This window comes from Sphaerodactylus townsendi, linkage group LG05, assembly GCF_021028975.2.
Source record: "Sphaerodactylus townsendi isolate TG3544 linkage group LG05, MPM_Stown_v2.3, whole genome shotgun sequence".
Lineage (NCBI taxonomy): Eukaryota > Metazoa > Chordata > Lepidosauria > Squamata > Sphaerodactylidae > Sphaerodactylus > Sphaerodactylus townsendi.
In genome coordinates this window covers 123,531,658-123,553,770 of record NC_059429.1, presented here as the reverse complement: position 1 = coordinate 123,553,770, position 22,113 = coordinate 123,531,658, and the positions used below count along the sequence as shown (strand labels likewise).

The 22,113-nt window shown below is 49.1% G+C and overlaps 1 protein-coding gene across 1 annotated transcript in view; it reads left to right on the top strand.

Moving 5' to 3' along the window:
- Positions 1-9,999, top strand: part of CDH26 (cadherin 26) — a 37,835-nt gene extending 27,836 nt beyond the window's left edge. The window contains exons 11-15 of the mRNA XM_048497909.1: positions 311-544; positions 1,376-1,600; positions 3,049-3,185; positions 6,043-6,150; positions 9,979-9,999. Coding sequence (XP_048353866.1) covers positions 311-544; positions 1,376-1,600; positions 3,049-3,185; positions 6,043-6,150; positions 9,979-9,999 — 725 coding nt within the window. The remainder of the gene's footprint in view (positions 1-310; positions 545-1,375; positions 1,601-3,048; positions 3,186-6,042; positions 6,151-9,978) is intronic.
- Positions 10,000-22,113: the final 12,114 nt, after the last annotated feature.

Sequence of the window (22,113 nt, the reverse complement as noted above, 5' to 3'; positions counted from 1 at the left end):
GGTTGCCTCACCAAGCTTACTCCCGAGTAACGCGCACCTCGGAGCCAACTGTTTTTTCTAAACTAAAACCTCAGTATTCAGGTTAAATTGCCGTGTTGGCACTGCGATAAATAAGTGGGTTTTGGGTTGCAATTTGGGCACTCGGTCTCGAAAAGGTTCACCATCACTGCTCTAATATGTTGAAAAATGTATTGTTTTAAAAAATATATCAGTTAAAAAAAAACCCTTCTCTATCCCAGGCAAATTCTTGCTTAAGATCTTTGTCAGTGATGCTCCTAAAGCCTGCTGATGAGTGAAATTTCCCCCTTAGGTGTTCCACCACAGACCGGCACAGGCACCATCCAGCTTTTCCTGTTTGACGTTAATGACAACGCTCCGAAGCTCGTTGCACCGTTTCTGGAGGTCTGTGAGGGAACGGACAAGAACTCGTTCCAGATACAAGCCCAAGACAAAGATGACTTCCCTTATGCAGGGCCTTTTACATTCCACCTGGTTGAAGGCTCAGAAAACACGAAGGGTGTTTGGAAATTGGGACGGAATGTTGGTATGTTCTTCTATGAGGTGACATGACCTTCTATTGCTTTGTAGTTCTTTCTCCTCCACAGGAGGAAAGGCACACAGAGGTTTGTCATTCAATAGTGCAAAATGGATTGGCCTTTTTGACTTTGTTTAGAAAAAGATGTGATGCCAACTCTGCCCAAGGCAGCTTACAAGGTAAAATACAATAAAAACATAAACTAGCTAATGCGGTATAGAAAAAAATAAAAAAAATCTTTCGAAAACAGAGGGCAAGACGGAAGAGAAAATTCCTGAAGGAGAGAGGTTTTCTTCTGTGTCACAGATGAAATCCCACTTCAGGAATAATAAGTTATCAGCAGTAGCATGTGGTACAAATGCAGCTGAGGAGACATGGGGGGCAGGAGAATAGAGGTGTGCAGAATTACTTCACGTAAAAAATGTTTCTAAGGGTGTTTTCCCACTTACCAGTAGCTGCGCGCTACTGTAGGCAAGTAGCGCGGGGTGCCCCGGCACTGCCCACTACAGGGGCGGCGACAATGCAGCCGCCCCGACGCTGCCGCTGTCGCGCCCCCTCAGCGCGTGTCATTCCTGGCGCTCTTCCAAACGGTGTCTTCTTGGGGAAGCCCGGGCACGCACCAGAAATGACGCGCGCTGAGAGCAGCGTGTGGCATAGGGGGGTCGTGGCAAGTGGGGAAATGCCCTGAGGCACAAGTTGGACTGCTGGGAAAATCTGTGCTAAGCTGTGCATGTGGAAAAGGTCCATGTTAGATTAGTGGCATGGATGTCATTGTGTGATTAGAGTGGTCTTATTCTTTCCCAATTTTTAAAAATCTTTTCTCTTCCTCTCCTTTCTGAGGTGATTCAGCTGAGCTGCAGATGTTAAGAAGCCTCCCTGTTGGCAACTATTCAGTGCCTCTCCATATTTTGGACAAGCAAGCATTCTCCAGGGTTCAAAGTCTCTATGTCAGGGTATGCCCCTGTCTGGATGGAAGCACTTGTGATCCGGAGATCGCATATGCCTCAGCAAGAGTTGGTGGTGGAGCAATTGCTGCCATCTTGGCTGCCATTCTCTTTCTCGTGGGTGAGCGATGTCATTTCTATGTACTGGCTAACATTGTTACATACTTGAGGCTCCTACACATAAATACATCAACACTTCTGTTGACTTCTGCGAGCCCAATGGAGTAATTCTGCTTATGATTGCCCCATTGAGCCCTTGGCAACTAACTTAATAGGAACTGGAGTTTGACTTGTTGGACTAGAACTTTGGATCCACCCAGAGGTGGGATCCAGCAGGTTCTCACCAGTTCCCGAGAGTGGGTTACTAATTATTTGTGTGTGCCGAGAGGGGGTTACTAATTGGGTCCGCTTTTCCGTTAGAAATTCCATTAGGTCCAAAAATCATAAAGTCCTGTTGTTTCCGCGTGTGGTCATTTTTTCAAGGAAGGTAGAAAATGGTGATAATTCTCCCATAATGTTTCAAAAAATCATGTTTTAGAAATATGGTAAAGTCCCCTTTTTATGGAAAGTATCCTTCTTTGGATTTCTAGAAACAAACCTACATTTGTTATTTTTTTTAAGTATTTGACAGGCAAGCCAATTAGAGGGAGAAGTGAAGTTGTTTCTGCTGGTATAATGGGACTTGCTATAATTAGTTTTAAATTATACTGTAGGTGATACCAGCTGAAATTAAGAACTTTTTTTGCTGGTAAGAGTTTCTTTACAGTAAATTAGAGAAATTATTAATGCCTCCTGCCCCTCGAATGCTCTCGGCTTATGCCCCCGTCGCGGCCCCCCCCCCCCCCACCCTTGCATTGGCTTATGCCACTGTTTGAATCCCACCATGGAAGTCTGTTAAAAATTCTTGGTATATGAAGCAGAAGTGGATCCCACCACTGGATCCACCCAGTAGAAGCCATAACGAAGTCTACATGCTTATTAAATTTGTCTCCATTAGCTAACCAAAACGAGTAGATCCTTTCCATTATTATTTATGTGAGCTATCAGTTCTAACGATCCCTTTCCCTTGTGTATTTACACACAAACACACCCTGGAGACACAGAGGCTGTATGGTGGAGATAAGACAACTGTAAAGTTGAGGCCAACCAAACGGGTCGTTGCCTCTTGACTGCCCCCTCCCAAGCTGAGGAAAGCAGCTGGGTGAGAAACATTCCCTTCACCAACACCACACCCCCTCCTCAAATAGGGTGAGGGGAAGTTCAGGTAAAATTTTTGCAGTCAGAAATGCGCAGGGTTGCTTACTCCATGTTGGGAACTTCCAGGAGATATGGAGCGGGGCCTGGGGAGAATAAAGTTTGGGCAGAGAAGCACCTCATCAGGGTATAATTCCATAGAGTCCATCTTCCAGAGTAGCCATTTTCTCCAGGAGAATTTATCTCCATAGTCTAGAGACCAGTTATAATTTCAGGAGATCTCCAGGTCCCACCAGTAGGTTGGCAGCAATTCATTTTGGGGGGAAACATGTAGACCTTGTGAGAAAACTAGGATCACCTTTTCCTGTTCTGCAGCGGGCTTAAGCCTCCTCCTCTGGTGCTCTTGCTGTTCGAATACAGTATCCAAGAATGACTTTCCTTTCATTCCATCTGAAATGGGAAACCAGTCTCTAAGCCACTACAATGAGGAAAGCCAACCTGTACTGTCTCAGGTAAGCCACAATACTGCTTCAGAAGAGAAAAGTTCTAAGATTACCAGGTTTCCATTCTTTTGAGTGCTCTCATAATAAGGGTTTTATTGGGGAATACAGAAGCAGACCGTGGTTAATCAGTACATAAAACTAGCGGGTGGCCAGTTTTAAATTTCTGGGCGTTATGATTAAAGAGGACTTGGCCTGGGGCGTACAGACTGCCGCGGTGGTTAAGAAGGCCCAGCAAAGACTGTACTATCTGAGACTTTTAAGGAAACAACAACTGAATGGAAAACTCCTGGTGTCCTTTTACTGCCGTGCTATTGAGAGTGTCTTAACCTACTGCATCTGTGTATGGTTCTCCAGTTGCACAGTGGCAGATAGGAAGGCGCTCCAAAGGGTGATCGCTACTGCACAGAGGATTATCGGCTGCCCTCTCCCCTCCTTGGAAGAACTCTATAATTCCTGAAGCTCCAAAGCAGAGCCCTAAAAGACCTGAGAGACCCGTCTCATCCAGCACACACTCTTTTTGAACTGTTACCATCCGGCAGACGATACAGGTCTATCAAAACTAGGACAAAGAGGCTTAGAGACAGCTTCTACTCTAGAGCTGTGGCTATGCTAAACTCCGCGGCTTCGTGTTGATGTGTTTGGGGCTGTGTAGGGATGGGTGGAGGAAGGGGAAAGTGAGGATGGGGTATGAGTCTGAAATTGTGTGCATCGAGGAATGCTGCTGTAAATTTGTTGTGCATGCACAATGACAATAAAATGCTTATGCTTATATGCATGTAACCAGAAGGTCACATTATGCTTCTTGTTTGAGGTCCTATTTTGAAATAAATAAGAAGCATAAAAGTCCCTCAAGAACTAGTTCATCTCAGCAACAGCTGGAGTGATTCAACAAATGCCACTTACCCCTTGGCAGCACTGAGTCTCTGCTTACGTTACTTTTAGTACATTTATTCACCACTCCTGAAAGGACCCAAAGCAGCTTACAGGGTTAATAAATACAACAGGAGAAAGATGCACCATTTAAATGAAATAGAAAGTAACTTGGACGGGCAGGTCTTGAATCCAGTGGTGCAACCCATTAATGAGCATCAGCTGCGAGGAAGAGTAAAGGTCTGTGCCCTTTGACTCATAGAATAGAATAGAATAGAATAGAATAGAATAGAATAGAATAGAATAGAATAGAATCTTTATTGGCCAAGTGTGATTGGACACACAAGGAATTTGTCTCCGGTGCATATGCTCTCAGTGTACATAAAAGAAAAATACATTTGTCAAGAATCATAAGGTACAACACTTAATGATTGTCATATAGGTCTAGTAAGCAATCAGGAAACAATCAATAGTAGCCGAAAACATAAAATGTAAAATCATAAAATAAAATGAAATGTCAGCACAGGCTATAGTCATACAGTCATAAGTGGGAGGAGATAGATAATAGGAATGATGAAAAAGTAGTGCAGTAATTATATAATAAATATATAATAAATAGCTCGATTAATATCGAGGGAATTATTTTGTTTAGTGAGTGATGGTATTCTGGAAAAAACTGTTCTTATGTCTAGTTGTCCTGGTGTGCAGTGCTCCGTAGCGACGCTTAGAGGGTAAGAGTTGAAACAGTTTATGTCCAGTACGCCAGCGGCCAGTAAATATTTTCACACCCCTTTTTTTGACCCGTGCAATATACAGGTCCTCAATGGAAGGCAGGTTAGCAGCAATTGTTTTTTCTGCAGTTCTGATTATTCTCTGAAGTCTGTGTCGATCTTGTTGAGTTGCAGAACCAAACCACACAGTTATGCCTTTGGCCGTGCCCAAGTTTGGACCTGGAGACAAGGGCCCCTTCCGCACATGCAGAGTAATACACTTTCAATCCACTTTAACAATTGTTTGCTAGTAGATTTTGCTATTCCACACAGTAAAATCTAGCTGCAGAGTGGATTGAAAGTGGATTGAAAGTGCATTATTCTGCATGTGCGGAAGGAGCCAAGAACAGGAGAACAGAGGGCCTTTCCCCACTTATCTTAAGCCCCGCGCTACTCTCCTCAAGTACTCCTGCACTCCCCACGACAGGGGCGGTGACAGCGCAGCCGCCACGACGCTGCCGCTGTCGCGCCCCCTCAGTGCGCGGCATCCCTGGTGCTGGAGAAAACGGCGCCTTTTGATGACCCCGCACAGAGCGCGGGGTCGTGGGGATGCCCGGAGAGCAGCGCGCAGCATAGGGGGGATCGTAGAGAGTGGGCAAAGGCAAGAACAGGAGCTGGCAGCACTGAGGTTCCTCCTGCTTTACCTTCCCACCTTGAATCTATTTCTATATATACAAGGTTTGATCTACATGATGTCCTTGGCACATTCCAAGGAGTGACATTAATCCTGACAAGTATACTTTCCTAGTGTTGATAGTGTTGATAATTGCAAATATTAATCTTTTGGCATGGTGTGAATGATCTTTTTTTAAAAAAAAAATTCCCTAGACCTCTGGAAGTTCTATATCCTATAAATTATTGCTAGATTTATATAGGAAGTTGCAGAGGCATTGTCAGTCTAAATTGGAGGTCTTTGGCCTTTTCAGGCCTGGAAGCCACTGAGCCGCAAACACATGGCAGGAAGTTACGTGGCATCATAGTCATGTGACAAGATGAGATGACGCCATAGTCTCTGAATCAGCCAGTGATAAAAGGGAATCCTCTCCACCATCATTCTGCTCCTGTTATCTTGCTTGCAAAGAATGAACTTTTACTCTTTACAAACAAAAATGGCAGCTTCAAGGGGGCTCCTGAACCTGTGGTTGAAGACCACAACTTTAAAAATTATTATTTCACTAACCAGTGCAGCTTTCACTAAAACTTTTCACCTGGATTTTCCCATCTAGGACATGCCTGATGCTAGGGATCATATTTTACCATCCACTGTGTATGCAGACTCTCGCAAGGACAAGTCCCAACTTCTTAAGGTAACCACAGAACTCCTAAGCAGAACAGTACTGCCCTCTCCATTATAAATGTTCTATGTCAGTGGTGGCGAACCTATGGCACGGGTGCCAGAGGTGGCACTCAGAGCCCCCCCCCCCACATATCCAGGGTTGGCCTCGCTCAATTGGGCTCGACATTAAAGTATTAAAACCTTAAGACCTAGGCCCTTTCCTCACGGGCCTTTAACAGCGCCCTGGGGATGGCAAAAACGCCGTCCCCAGGGAGCTGTTCGCATGGGCGGCGCAGCTGCATCACAGCCGTGCCATCCTCACGCAAAGCCACTGTTTCCAGACCTCGCTTCCCTAGCGAGATTTTTGGGAAACAGCGGCTTCCAGCCGCTGCCATGTGAATGGCAGCGGCTGGAAGGCGCCATTTCCCCTCCCCTTTCCCAAACGCCTCACCGTGTCATCTGGCCTCCGGAGCGTCGGACAGGCCAGGGGACACGCCCCCCACACTGCGACTTCTGAGCTGGCGCGCAGGGCAGGGGGTCATGTCCCCTGGCCAGTGTGACGCGCCGGAGGCCGGAGGACACGGTGAGGCGTTTGGGGGATGGCGCAGCCTGTGCGGATGTTGCGCCATCCTCCCCGTTGCAACCGGGACCATTCGTGCAAACGGTCCTGGGGGGGTTGGGTCGGCATTATGTACGCCGACCCAACTCCCATCATGGCCGTGCGGAAACGGCCCTAGTTTTGAGGAGGCAGTGTAGGTAACCCTGTTAAGTTCTGTTAAGCCCCACTGATTTTCATGCAAAGAGCTTGTAGTCGACCCACGCGGTCAGCGTAAGAACGAGACGAGACGCGGAGATAACATCTGGTGGAGATCGCCAGCAGCGGGAGACCGGAGGTCCGTGTTCCTAGCGAGTCTCCCGTCTGCCGGTTCCTGGCACCTTTTATTGTTATCCTATTGGGGGCGTGTAGGAGGGAGGACCGGGGGGAGTTCCGGGAGAGCGGGAGGTCGGGAGATCATCATGTGATGCATGATCTCATCTGGCTACGTGCGGAGAGGAGCGTAAGCGTCTGAGCCTAATCCTCACCTGGGGGCAAGACCATTGTCCCTGCGCCCGGTGATTGAGCCAGGCAGTTCATGACCCGTGACTCATGGGGGGGATGAGGAGTGGGGGTGAGAAGCGACCAGCAAGGCCTGTAGGTCCGCTACGCCCCAACGTTTCTACCACGGTAAGCCGGGCGTTGGATCAGCAGTGCATTACTACATCTCCTCCTTTTTTACATTTTAGAAAAAAAGGGGGGTCGAAACGCTATACATTTAAAGGGACGCTTTGTCTCCTCATTGCCGTCTGGTCAAGCTGACCAAGCTGCTTGTGTAACATTAGAACTTGGCTGCGTGGGTAAGGGAAATTCGAGGGGCTTCTTTACACGCTACAGGTGCAATATTAGACACGCATTGAACGTAAAACAAGATCCGATAATGAGGCAATACAACCAAACCAATGCAGAGCTGTACAATAGCACTCAACCATCCTCCTCCGCAGCCAGCTCCAGAGGGCTGGACCACCAATGGGGCAAAACATCATAATTTCAAATTGGATACAACTTCTTGCAGCTCAATGTACTTTCATGTGAATCAACTGGGAATTATCAGAAAGATTAAAACAACACATATTATGTACATTCTCACAACCTTGGTGATGTAACAACAACAAGTAATCAATAGCTGCACCATTGTCTAGGGTCGCTTGACGAAAGTTCCTGCTGCTCGGGAGGCCAGGGCATCCAGAGCGGTGGAGGTAGAGCTGATGGACTGCGAACGGGCACAGGCCAGCCGGCCAATAGTCTTAGCATTGTAAGAGGCGAAGTCCGGGGACTCCCACTAGGGAAGCTAAGTGAGACGAACTCCGCCTCGGAGAGGGCTTTAACGTCAAGCTCCGGCTGGTGGGAGGGGTCGAAAGGCAGAGCGGAGCGGGCGGGCGGCGGCGTCCGGGCTCCCGGGTGGGAGCCTGGGGTAGGGATCGACATGGTGAGGCGACTGAGGCAACAAAGAGTCTCCGGCAGAGAGTCTGGGCGGGAATATAACTCAACGTTCTCTCCCCGCAGGTCCAGAACCAGCCCCTTCTAGGGAGCAGGATGTTTCCCAACATGGGGGAAATAAGGTTCCGCGGGTGTGTGCAGTTCCACCAATGGCCGTGCCGCATGAATGGGCCCGGGTCGGTTCCTCGCTTGGCTGCTGCCGGTGATGCTGGGCGCAGGTGTTAGATTCGGTGGTTAGCCGCATGGGTCTTGGTGACAAGGGAGAGAGCGCCGGCCGGGAGGGTTTGGACGACAGGTCCCCAGTCGGCGCTCATAGAGTACCCGGATGAATGAGGCATCTATGAAGGGGCTTAGCCCAGACTCCGCTAGGAAGTCTCCCGGGCGCTTTGCAGACGGGGAGCAGGCAGGAGCTTAGCAGGCTCCCCACTCCCAGGTACCCGGGCCCAGGCAGAAGGATGAGATGCTGGCAGCGGCAGCAAACCGCTCCCAGATGTTGGTCTGGTGAAACCTCGTCAGGGGGTGGCCCATCGCCATCGGCAGGCGGCAGTAGAGCAGGCAAAGGATGGTGGTCGCCGAAGTTGGGCGGGGCCGATCGCAAGGGAGAGCGGTACAGGAGGTTCTCGGGTGTCTCGGGGTGGTTCTGCTACGCAGCAGCTCTAGGGTTTGGTTGGTGGTCAGCCTTGACGCCTCCCCCCAGGTCATTCCAGGTCTTTGGGCGTTGGCTACATCATGCTCCTGTTGAGACATCGCTGGGCGGACTCCTCTAGAGAGATGTGTTCCATCTCCTGATGGGGTTGGTTTCCTCCTGGCGCCATTCCCATGGGTTGGCCTGTCATGGCGAAGTCGGAGTCCACAGGGAACCTGTAGGAAGAGGGACTCGAACACCCCCCCCTTTTCCCAGGTTACGGAAGCGGAACCTCACGCCAGGCTCAAAGCGGATGAAGGGAGATCGGGATCGAAGCTTAGTGTTAGAATCTTAGTATAAGAAGGAAGAAGGCTTGTTTTGCAGCCCAGAAGGTTGCTTTTAATGCAATTCTTCCAAATGGGGGCCTTCTACTCCTCTTTCTTTAGTTGTTTGACAGGGAGTGGCAGGAGTGTATGCGACCCTGGTGGGAATTGGCTCTGTGAGCCGCCATCAAGGTGCGTCTGGCTACAGGGTCCGAGCCTCGAGGGGGGAGGGAGCAGGCGGGTCCTGGGGGGATTGTGGGTATGCATGCTTAATCAGCAACACAAAGGTAGCTTCGGAGGCTTCTTTTGGGGGGATACAACCGGGGAATGAAGCAATAAGGCGATTAGAGGCAGATTTCTCGCACACACAAAGGAAGAGAAAAGGGGGGGGTTCTTTGCAAGGGATTTGCACTTACCGTGACCTTGGTGGCTAACGCAGGAAGCTGGATGAAAGTAAAATTTTGTGATCGAATTATCTTGGGGAATTGCCGTCAGCCGAGACCGGGCCTTCCTCTTGTTGGCGGAAACCGCTGAGCGCCTGGCCTTTAACATGGTACTGATAAAGTTGCTAGGCGCTAAGAAGCCATAACCCAAAGCGGGTTTGGGTATTAGGGGCATACCGGCGGCAGCCCCTTTTTAAACTGGGGCCTGTCCCGACAGTGCTGGGCGGTAATGGGACGGGCCCAGATTTTAATCCAGGGAGGGCTAGTCAGCCAATTGGCCCTCCCGCCTCTACTGGTTGAAAAACAGAAAGAGAAAAGGAGGGGAGAGGGAAACAGTTTCCTTACGGAGATAGAGAGTGAACTTCTGAAGTCACAGTTGGGATCATCGATCCGTGATGGTCTTCTACTCCATCCCAGACCAAAGTCGCTTGACCTGACTCCATGAGGTCCCCTTCCCCAGAGATCGACGCGGGATGTCTAAGACGATGGGGCGGACTGTGAGCTGCCGCTCGAGTCTCCGGTTGTTGACCGCGAGCTGGCTGGATCCGTCTGGTCTTCGCCGGTTTGTCTCCCCCCCACCCCCCAGATGTGCTGGTAGTTCTCGGTCGGCCACTGGTCGGGCCACTCGGTTGCTCTGATGACGGTAACATCAGCGCCGGTGTCCACCCAGGCCCCTTTGAACTTACATCCTTCTAAGGCGGCGAAGCTCCAGGTATGGGCTGGAGCTCCCCGATAGGCGTTTCCACTGCCGCGACGGTGGTGTAGGCTGCGCCATGTTACTGCTGGGGCTCAGAAGGCCCCTTATTGGGTCGGCAGCTGGCAGCGCATAGCAAGAGAATCCGCTGATGCAGCTGGTTCCGGCAGGCAACTCCTGTGGGATGTTTGTCCAGACCTGGAGATGGATGGGTCCCGTGCGCGGAGTCGATCACTCCGGGGACGGCGAACAGTCCCTGTTCAGCGGCAGAGGCTCTTTGGCAGCACTAGCCCAATTGTCCCGGTAGGGATGGGCTCGCCATACTGGGTTAGCTACCAGAACCTCGTGGGGGAACTTAAAGGAGATGGGCTGGGTAATGCGAGCCAGATGCCACGCAGAAGTTGGGTGGTTTTGGCAGGGGCCTTGGCGCTTTGGGTCTGCTCTCTAGTACCTCCTCCTCCTTGGTCCTGGGTTGGGAGAGACGCCCTGGCGGGAGTTTCCCGATCGGCAGTCAAGCTCCAGTGGTAAGCCTTTCATAACGTGGGCACCGGGTCTTAGGTGGCCTTCTCCTCCTGGGGGAGGAACTCCATCAGTTGTAGGCCCCCTAATCGGGCTGCTCTGCTACATTCTCTTCGGAAGCAACCGGGTCTGCCGCAGTTAAAGCAGTTATCCCGAGGCTGCCTCCCGCCGGGTGGAGAGTGTTGCTATGAGGAGGCTAGCTTATGGGCTGGAGGACCCGATGTCCCGGCAAGCCTTTGGCATGTCGGCCAGTTCAGATTTTTTGCCCAGGCCCGTGATCGCCCTGCGGCACCGCAAGTGGAGGCGCTTCTCCTTTGCGGTAGCGCATGAGGAGCTCGCTTTGGGCCTCCTCGCTATCTACCCGCCCCTTGAGCGCTTCCTGGTTCCTGTTCACAAACTCCTGCATAGGGCTCTTGGGGCTTTGGCCGGATGGAGGAGAAACTCTGGGTTGGCTGGCCGGGCGCTAGGACCCAACAAATGCCTTATAGGCGCACCCCCAGGAGGCTTAATCGTAAGGGTGGGCCCCAGGCAGGACAATCTGATCGCTAGTTGGCAAAAGCATCGTCGGTAAAGCCGCGCCGGCGGCGGTAGGCGCCGCCGGAGGTGGCTGCTCTGTTGAAGCACTGTTGGCGGAACTCACTTTCCCAGACCACACAAATGTGCAGGGCCCAGGAGCATGCTAAAGGTGGTCTTCCAGTCGCCTGGAACCATTAGGTGGTTCCTGGCGATGGTCTTCCAGCATGCCTCTCATCGTAGGGGCTAGTGACTCCTACGCCCCGCATTGCTTCTGGCGGAGCTCAGTGAGGATGTTATAGCTTAAAGTACGGTAATTCTCGGCTAACCCACCGAACGACGCCACCCTCCCCCTCAGTATCTGTGAAGTGGACGGGGCAATAAATGTTAATCTCGGCATCGCCTTCCTCGCCAGGGTTTCTTTCTTCTGCAGGATCGTGGCTAATAATGCCTACGAGAGTTTTGAAACCCAACAGCCATTACGCGGGCGTTTCGACGGAGGTGCAGTGGCTTCGGAAAATGAAGGCGGAGCAAGGGGAGGGGGCGGCTGAGCCGCGGGAGAGTTTGAAATGGGTGAAGGAGCAAGGGGGGCAGAAGGAGGACAGGTGTCCAATTTAGTGGATAGAGAAAATTCCGGGGTTGAAATTCGAAGGTGAAAGATCGAAAGGAGGGCGGCCTACAGCAAGGGAGCCATAGGTCTGCAGGCTGATGGCATGGCTAAAACATTGCCTGACGCCAGTAGCAGCTATTATCGGCGCACGAGGCTCTGTGGCGGAAGAGTGCGCCCGATGTTTTCCCAGTCCCAGATTCAATGTCCCCCCCTCAGGGCACCACATGGACACTGAGCTTCAATCTCCTCAACCACCTATGAAGCTCCCTTCTCTTCACGGGGACTCCCGTCGCATTTGGCTAACGCTTTCAGTTCACAACGTGCTTGTCATAAGCTCCGCTTTTGCAAGCTCCCATACTCACCGGTGTTCCGTCGGACAAGAGAGTGTCCTAGGACGCGTGTCTCTGGATGCGCCGATCCAGAGGACAGGCGATACCGAAACGGTGGTCCCTGGATGCGCCGATCCAGCGGACTTCGGTATCGCGGCCCTTCCCCAGGCGACGGTGAGCAGGGTGGAGGTTCGAGGATTCCCGGGTTTCGGCACCAGCTTGTAGTCGACCCACGTTATGGTTAGTTAAGCATTAAACGTGCAGCATTTTTTTGTCATTGTGCCCGCTGCTTGAAATTTACAGCAGCATTCCTCGTGCACTGTTCAGACTCATACATCATACTCATACAATTTCATGCAATACATCATACTCCATACACTCAGGCTGTCATCATCCTCTTCCCCTTCCTCCACCCATCCCTACACAGCCACAAACACTGTTTGAGGCTCCTATTGACTGATCGTCTTCTCAATATTCATTCTATGAGCAATTGCATATTTTTTATAAATGTGAATGGGTTTTTATATGGGTTTTTATATATATATCACCAAAAAAGCCCTGTTGTTTACACTTAGGGAAGTGCTGAAATGTCTCACTGTGCAGAGTTTTATACAAAAATAAACTTTCTAAAACTTGAAATTTTGGTAATCTTAGTGGTAATTTAATGGCATGTGGGATTTTGCAAAAATGATGAATGATATAATTGTGGGAACCCTCCTGACCTCCTTAGCGTAGAAGCCACCCCAGAGAATGCTTGTAAAGTGGGCAATTGCTGATCTTCCTCATATGCATGGAGGCATCTTCAGAAAGCTTTCTTCGAATGAGCGAAGTTGTTGTCGTTGAGATGTGGTATATGTAGCAAGGTTTTCAGTCATAGAAGTGTGACTGTAAATAAACTCCAAAGAAGAATAGTACAGACAGGTAAAACTTAATATTTATTGAGGTAGATGTGAATTAAATCTATGTTGCAGTCAAAAGGAGACAGAAAAGTCTAGCCCAGTTGTGGTGAACCTGGCGCGTAGAGGTGGCACTCAAACCCCTCTCTGTGGGCGCGTGGCGCTGGAGAGTTAGATCATGTGGGGGGGCGGAAAATCACCTACACACGCACGCACACACATCTAGGCTGGCGCGGTTCTGAGTAAACCCTCCTGGAGTCGTGATTCACCTGTTAGAAGTGTTGCCACGGTTTGGCTCATCAAGCTTACTCTCCCAAGCTTAGCAGCGTGCCACTTACCTCCAAGAGCAAACCGTTTTCTAAACTAGAACTGGGTGAAGCTGCTTTGCGGTGGAGTGGCGAAGATCGGCGATAGTCGGCCGCCGATGGCCGAACGCCGCTGGGACTGTTAAGCGGGCGGGGTCCAAACTGGAAAAACTGGCGCCCGCTGCGAGCGTAATACCTATAGGCCTCGGCGTCTCGCTTCAGGACTCGCCTCCCAGCCTGCTTCCGGCGGGGCGGGAGCAAACAGCGGCTTACCGAACAGTAAAGCGAAGGAGAGTGGAAGCGGCTTGGAGCCGCTGCCGTTCGCACGGCAGCGGCTCAAAGCAGCCCTGCTTCCCAACTGTGCGAATAAACCCTGGGGGCGGCATTTTGCCCGTCTCCAGAGCTCCGCCTAGCGCCCGTCGCGGAAAGGTGCCAAATGTTCAGATTCGTACCATGTTGGCACTTTGCAATAAATAAGTGGGTTTTGGGTTGCAATTTGGGCACTCGGTCTCGAAAAGGTTCGCCATCACTGGTCTAGCCTAAAGAGGATTATTCCCTATCACAAGTAGCCAGCTAATCCGGCATCATGTGTGTGCAGGTAAAAGGACATGGCCTCTACATGAGAGACCTGTAAATTGGTCCCACTCTTTGCAGGTCCATGAGGATAGATCAAGGGACATGAGAAGAGGAGGGAACTGTTTCAGCGCTTGAAAAGCTGTGTGTCGAGGGCAAGATCACCTGCCCCGCTCTCATGGCTTTTTAAAATGAGTTCACTTCTAAAATGGCAGTTCCATCCATGGGTTGGACCTGTGGCTACCTTAACTTCTAGTTTAGCCATCAATTGAAGTGGTCCTCCCTCTGTTCACATCTTCTACCCCAAGCACAATTTTATAAACTTCAATTAAGTCTCCCCTTAGCTGTCTTTTTTTTAGACTGAAAACTCCCAGGCTCTCCAGCCTTTCATCATGAGAAAGTTGCTTCAGCCCTCTAATCATTTGGGTTGCCCTCTCCGGTTCTTTTTCCCCCAGCTCTGCAGTATCCAGTATCCTTTTACAGATCCTGTGGCTAGAACTGCACTCAACACTCCAAATGAGGCCACGATATAACTTTATATATGGGCATTACAACTTGGGCCGTTTTGTTTTCAATTCCCACTCCCATTCTGAAATTTTCCATCCGGAAATTAAAAATACAAAAAAGCACAAACTGGGGGTGGAGCTTCTGACATGTAATGGGGAGGCTGAAACCGAGAACTCTTCCCTACATCCTTGATCCACCCCCAAACAGGATCACTTTCAATGGTGTTTAAATTAGGGAGCCCAGATTCTCTTTTTAAATCCATCTTAAAGGGAGAATCTGGGATCCCCAGTTTAAACAACATTGAAAGTGATGCTGTTTTGGGGTGGATTATCCCCACCCTGAAACAGCATCACTTTCAATGTTTACACTGGGGACCTCAGATTCTCCCTTTAAATCCATGCTGAAGGGGGTGGATTTAAAAAGAGAATCTGGGGAAATTTGGGGGGGGGGGGTGCCTGCTGTCATAGGTACAATTGTTAAGCTGACAGCACCAAACTCTGCCCCATCTCTGCCCATCATTGAGGGCTGTGGCAGCTGCCACCTGGCAGATTTGCCAGATTTGCCCCACTGTTGGGATAAGTGCCCCAGGGGGGCAAATCCACCAGTACAGTCCTGTTCTGCCTCCACAGGTGGATTCAGCCTGCCCCCTCTGGATTGGATTGTTTCATAGCTACCCGTTTGAAATTTTATATGCCACTCAAATTCCAGTCTCTCGTCCCCCATGCTCCCTGTTAATATCCCAGATCTTCTTTGCAGCCATCTCCATGAGCACTTTCAAGCTTCAGAGGGCGTTTCCCCACTCAGCATGATCCCCCCTATGCCACGCGCTGCTCTCAGCGCGCGGCATCCCTGGCGCACGCCCGGGCATCCCCACGACCCCACGCTCTGCGCGGGGTCATCAAAAGGCGCCCTTTGCCAGAGCGCCAGGGATGCCATGCGCTGAGGAGGCGCGGCAGCGGCAGTGTCGGGGCGGCTGCGCTGTCGCTGCCCCTCTCGTGGGGAGTGCCGGGGGCCCCCCGCTACTCTCTTCAAGTAGCGCGAGGCTTAAGGTAAGTGGGGAAAGGCCCAAAGTTGGTAACTTGGAACTAGAAGCCAGCACTTGTCTGGTTTCCAGTCAAGTTGTTTTTGCAAACGATGATGTGAAGTGGGGGAAGAATCACCAGGGGGAAATTCTCCCACCTCCCAATATATGAAGGCTACGAACGTTGTCTCCCTTCACATTCTCTCCTTTGCCTCAGATAAAGACTTGTACTATCTTTGAATTGTTGTATTCATAGACCTATTGCATTGTTCATTGGATGCCTTATGTTATAACATTTTCTGTCCTCTTTCTTTACTCTGTAAACTACCTTGAATCTTAGGCAGTTTCCGCACGGCCACGCTCAGGGGGTGCGTCGGCGTATATGATGCCAATGCACCCTCCGGGACCGTTCGCACGAACGGTCCCGGTAGGGGCAGGGAAGATGGTGCAGAATTGCGCCGTTGCCCAAATGCCTTTCCTTCTGACCTTCCGGCGCATCGCCCAGGCCTGGGGACACGCCCCCTGCCCTGCGCGACAGCTCTGGAGTCGCAGGGCGGGGTGTGTGTCCCCAGGCCTGGACAACACGCCGGAAGGTCAGAGGGAAGGTAACGCGTTCAGGAAAGGGGGGGATGGCGCCTTCCAACTGCTGCCATTCGCACAGCAGCATTTGGAAGCTGCTGTTTCCTAAATACCTCGCCCAGGGAGCGAGGTTTGGAAACAGCGGCTTCGCACAGCTCGGGGGTTGCGAGGCCGTTGCTGCTGTGATGCAGCAGCGGCAGCCATGCGAACCCCTCCCCAGGGACGCTGTTTTTAGCATCCCTGGGTTGCTGTATTCCACCCATGCGGAAACAGCCTTAGGGAGAGTTGTGCCCTATTAAAAAAGCTAAATAAATGAATGTGGCACATGCGAACATGCACAATCTCTTAATGGAAAACACAGACACTATAGTCTGGTTTTGTTTACCTACTGAAATGTTGGAAGCAAAGTCTACATAACACACGTTGCATTCCTATTATGGCTAGCATGGGCTTGTGTCTGTACAACTGAAACTTGGAGGTGCCACTGCACGGCTGTTGCAAAGGTGACTTGGAAGAAGACTGGGCGGGTGATACAGACCCTGAGCTGATCACAGAGAAGAAGAAGAGTTTGGATTTATATCCCACCTTTCTCTCCTGTAAGGAGACTCAGGGTGGCCTACAAGCTCCTTTCCCTCCCTCTCCCCACAACAGACACCTTGTGAGGTAAGTGGGGCTGAGAGAGTTCAGAGAGAACTGTGACTAGCCCAAGGTCTCCCAGCAGGAATTTAGGAGTGCAGAAGCACATCCGGTTCACCAGATAAGCCTCAGGTGGAGGAATGGGGAATCAAACCCAGTTCTCCAGATTAGAATCCACCTGCTCTTAACCACTACACCTCACTGTTTCTCAGGTGGTATTAAAACAGCACCAACTGTGGCTTCAGAAAAACTATTGAAAGACAACATCTGTCTAGGACAGAGTGTCTAGGTATCTTTGCATGAATGCTGCACAGTCTTGAGACTGGCTGTATTATTTTGACTATGAAGGTGGATGAGATTTGAGCACTAAAAACACAAGTCCGAGTAGCGAAAATACAGTGCGCGCACTGAAAAACTGAAAATCCATATGCTCACGTTCAGTGTGACTGATGTAATCAATCTCAGTTAACCAAAGAGCTGTGCGATGCTGGGTACCCACAGCCTTCTCCCACCTTTTTTAGAAGCAAGTAACCTATCACTGCATCTCTTTAAAGTCTCTACAAAGTTTTCTGTCATCATGGGAATCTGCTCAGCAGCACAGGAGTCGTATTGTCGAAGGCTTTCAGGGCCGGAATCACTGGGGTGCTGTGTGGTTTCTGGGCTGTATGGCCGTGTTCTAGCAGCATTTTCTCCTGACGTTTCACCTGCATCTGTGGCTGGCATCTTCAGAGGATCTGTGGCTGGCATCTTCAGAGGATCCTCTGAAGATGCCAGCCACAGATGCAGGTGAAACATCAGGAGAGAATGCTGCTTAGAACACTGCCATACAGCCTGGAAACCACACAGCACCCAAGCTCAGTAGTCATCAAGGAAACAATGGATCCCCTGGTGCTCAGTTCTGCTAGAAAAGCTGCAGATTAGGAACAGATGTTTGATTTACACCCAATTTGAGATTACGGTAACTCATTTTTGCCCCCCCCCCCTTGAGGGCAGTTGCTGATATAGTCAAGATGCACAGGTTGATTGGCAGGAATTGGACCTAATCCAGAGACCAAGATTTTTGCATTGCTAAATTTTCCATATGGTTATGGAACTGGTGCACATGTAACCCCCATGCTCAGAATGGGTTGACCCAGAAAGGGGTGGAGACCCAAAGCAGGAGGAGGCAAGGCTACCAGACTCGGACCTTGATTTCTATAAGCCCTTAATACCTTGTTAAGGGTTTTTTGTGGTTGTAATGGGTGAGAGTTCTCCTGGAAACCTTCATCATGTTGAATCCTGTTCACCAAGCCCTTGGAGTCTTCAGGAGCCAACCCACTTGCAGGAAGAATTGGACTTGGCATTACAAGACTGTAACTAGAAGGACTGGAAATAAAACCTGAACAAGACCTTGAAGTGTGATGTTAAATGTTGATGTTATATGTTAAGAAAGTAAACCATTTTGTTTTTTTAAATTTGTTGTTGCAAACTCATTCCAAGTTCTGCCCCACAGAACCCACAGATAGAGGTTACACACACAAAGCTTTAGGGACGAGCCTGAGTCATTTAGACAAAGACCTTCCATTATGGGCCACTTGAAGACTGAAACCATAAATACACTTATTCCATTGTGTTCCCTCCTTGTATCTATTCATCTTCAAACTTATCCATCCCAAAGGAGTTCTAGGAGGCCAGGGGAGGGCAGAGCTTGGGCAGCAGCTCAGATGGGCGCCATGGCTCCTGAGCTGGCCTGTGCTGCAGCTGCCCACAGCTGGCGACCCTCCCGGCCTCCTTGAACTCCTTTGGAATGGAAGCCAGAAGCCGGCCTGCAGGAATGCAGGGGGTGGGGCATTGCAGTGGGTGGAATGGAGGTAAAACTATAGAGTCTCCAGTCATTCCTAGAGAGGACTGACACCACTTCCAGGTTTCTCCTGGAAGTGATGTCAGGCCACTGGCCAAGCACATTTTAAAAAAAAAAACACCCTATCTCCTGCTGCTACTTTGAGCAGTGGCAAGAAATGGGGGCTGAGGGTGAGGAATCCCCCGCCCGCCGCAGGGGCCCAGAAACACTGTCCTGAGGGGGAGAGAAAAGTTTGAAAAGCAGCCCTCTAATTAAGAACTTCTTCAAGCTGTAAATGTGTAGTATCCTAAGTAGCCATATAGAGACAGCATAACATACCACTGAGTTATAGTAGATACTAAACAGCCAAAGGTTCATGTTTTCTAGACAGCTTATTTTTATTCCCAAAACCTACTGAATGAGATAGATCAGCACTTCCCTCAGACATTTTTTATGATAGATTTAATTTATTTAAACATTCACTCACATTTATTTTAACAATCCAAATGTTCATAGACTTCCCAGCTATCAGGAGCTTAACAAGCAACAAGCCCACATTGACCTTTCCATGAAACTAATCCCACTTTCTTTTTTATATAATTTTTTATTTTTTCAATATAAAAAATATACCATGATACATTTTCACATCCACCATTACATTAATCTATAAATGTGAAATACCACTCACTGACTGACTCATCAACAGAACTCAAAAACCACCGAAGCCACACTCATGAAATTCAGCACACCTGTTCCTTAAGTACTCCAGGTGCTCACTAAGAAAGGATTTCCCAAAATATTCACTTTCACTCTATTTATTACCTATTTACTGTTTTCACTGCTCATCTCTGGCCATCTGCGCGAACATTCTAAGGGCAAACCAACCGCTCAGTCCACAGACATGCTGCACAAACATTCTAAGGGTGACAGTTCAACACCACCAGCTTCATGTCCTTCACCAACTGCACTCTACCACCACTCTCCACAACGCACGTGAACCTATTTGGAAACAAACCCATCAGTCCACAGACACGCTGTGAGGAAATATGATGCATGTCACCCCAGAGTTCACAAACAGGCTGCAAAAAAGTATGCTGAATGTCACCCCGAAGTTAACAGACAGGCTGTGAAAAAGTACTCCTCCACCCACCCTCACGTTAACAACACCACTACAGCCAAATACTATCAAAATAGATTACAAACCACACTATCACCTTGGACTACTAAACATTTGTCGGGTTTTGCATATGGACATCAGATTGCTTACTGTGGAGACAAGTTTATTGCTCTCGGCCTCCGATCACGCTGTGCTTGGTGTCGTGCTCTGAAGTGGCAGGATGAGTCAAATTCCTCTAAAATCAGAATTCTGGTATTTTCAGCAACCCCCATTCCCTTATCCATATCAATGCAACAATTTCAAAATATAGTTTTAAATGTGGCAATGAGAAACCTCCTCTTTCCTTTGCCTCTTGCATATTTTTGTATTTAATTCTTGGTTTCTTTCCCTGCCAAATGAAATTACTTATATCCTTTTGCCATTGCCTAAAGCATGTGACAGAGTTAATTATTGGTATAGTTTGGAACAAAAATAACATTTTTTGGTAATATATTCATTTTTATCACCAAAATTATTCCACACTTTGACATAATTATTTTGGAATAACACACAGTTCTTTGTTAACCACACTCCCAAATATTTAATTTTTTTTCCACCATACATCCAGATAGTTGAGAAAGTCTAAGTTGTGTTGTTTGATCCATATTTTTAATCAATATTTTAGTTTTAGTTTTATTCAGCTTAAATCAGATCCCTAAATTCTTTGATTTTACTTAACAGTCTTTCTGCATGTTGTACTGGTTCTTCCAATGTCATCATTATATCATCCGCAACGGCTTTCAATTTATAATGCTGCTTTCCCACCTCTTATTAAATCAACATATCTTATATTTCTGTTCAGAATCTCTACAGTTAATATAAAAAGTAATGGTGACAGTGGATATTCTTGTCTAGTTTCGTTTGTTGTCTTGCATTTTTCTGACATTTCCCCATTTACAATTATTTTAGCATACTGTTTGGTATAGATTGCCTCTATACTGTTCGCAAAATTATTTCCAAAACCCATTTTTCTTAAAACGCTAAGCATAAACCACCAAGAGACATTATCAAATGCCCTCTCTGCATCCAGAAAAAGCAGGGCAACTTGTTTATCGCTGTGCTTCTCATAATACTCCATCACATTCAATATTGTTCTGACATGGTCTCTCAGTTGTCTTTCTGGCAAGAAACCACTTTGATCTTCATGTATGAAAGTTCTTAAAAAAACCTTTTAGCCTTCTTGTCAAAATTGCTGCAAACAATTTGTATTCATTATTTAAAAGTGAGATTGGTCCATAGTTTTTAACATCAGTTCAATCTAAAATCCTCTTTAGGGATCAGGGTTGTTCTAGCTTCTCTCCAAGAATCTGGAATTTGCCCTTTTTGTAAAATCCCATTCACGGTTGCCAGAAGAGGTTCCATTAGTACATCTGCAGAGGGTTTATAGTATGACGCTGGTAACCCATCAGGCTCCGGTGATTTATTCATCTTCACCTGGTCTCTCCTAGTTCCATAGTTGAGATAGGGCCATTCATTGGCCCCTTCTGCACACGCAAAATAATGCAGTTTCAAACCACTTTCACAACTATTTGCAAGTGGATTTTGCTATTCCGCACAGCTTCAAAGAGCACTGAAAGCAGTTTGAAATTGCATTATTCTGCATGTGCGGAATGAGCCATTATCTCTCTTTGTTCTTGGGAACATTTTGGTATATTTTGCTCAGCTAAGTACTCTTCAACATCCATTTCCTCTGACACATTACTTTCAAATAGTTTAAAATTTTTAAAGCATTCTTAATTATTTCATCATCAGAGACTAAGGCCGTTTCCGCATGAAGGCGGAAGCAACCAGGTCGGCGTTTATGACGCCGACCCGACGATGCTGGGACCGTCCGCACGGACGGTCCTGGAAACAGCCGGGCAGCCGGCACCGTGGAGCGCCGGCGCCCGGCCGACCCGGCATGTCCCCGGGCCTCCGGCGCGTCGCCGAGGCCTGGGGACACACACCCCTGGCCCTGCGCGCCTGCTCCAGCGGCGAAGGGCAGGGGGGCGTGTCCCCAGGCCTCGGCGATGCACCGGAGGCCCGGGAACAAGGTAAGTGCCGGGTGGGGGAGGCGTCGCGAAGCCGCTGCCGTTCGCTCAGCAGCGGCTTCGAGGCAACGTTTCCCCAAAAAGAGGGCTTCCAAGCGCTCTGGGGAAACGCCGGCTCCACAACGGGCGGGCGGCGCGAGGGCGGCGCGGCTGCGATGCAGCTGCGCCCCCTGTGCGAATGGCGGCCTGGAGACAGCGTTTTTACCGTCTCCAGGCCGCCATTCATTGCCCGTGCGGAAACGGCCTAAGTGATTTCCATTGTATCTTTGTTTTTTTTAAAAAAAATTTATTGTATCATTTGAATTTTACAGTTTATAGTAATTTCCTTCTTCATACATTTTCAAACAATACTTCCCCCTCCTTTTCTCCCTCCCCCCATTACTTCTTCTTCATAGTTTTGTCACACAA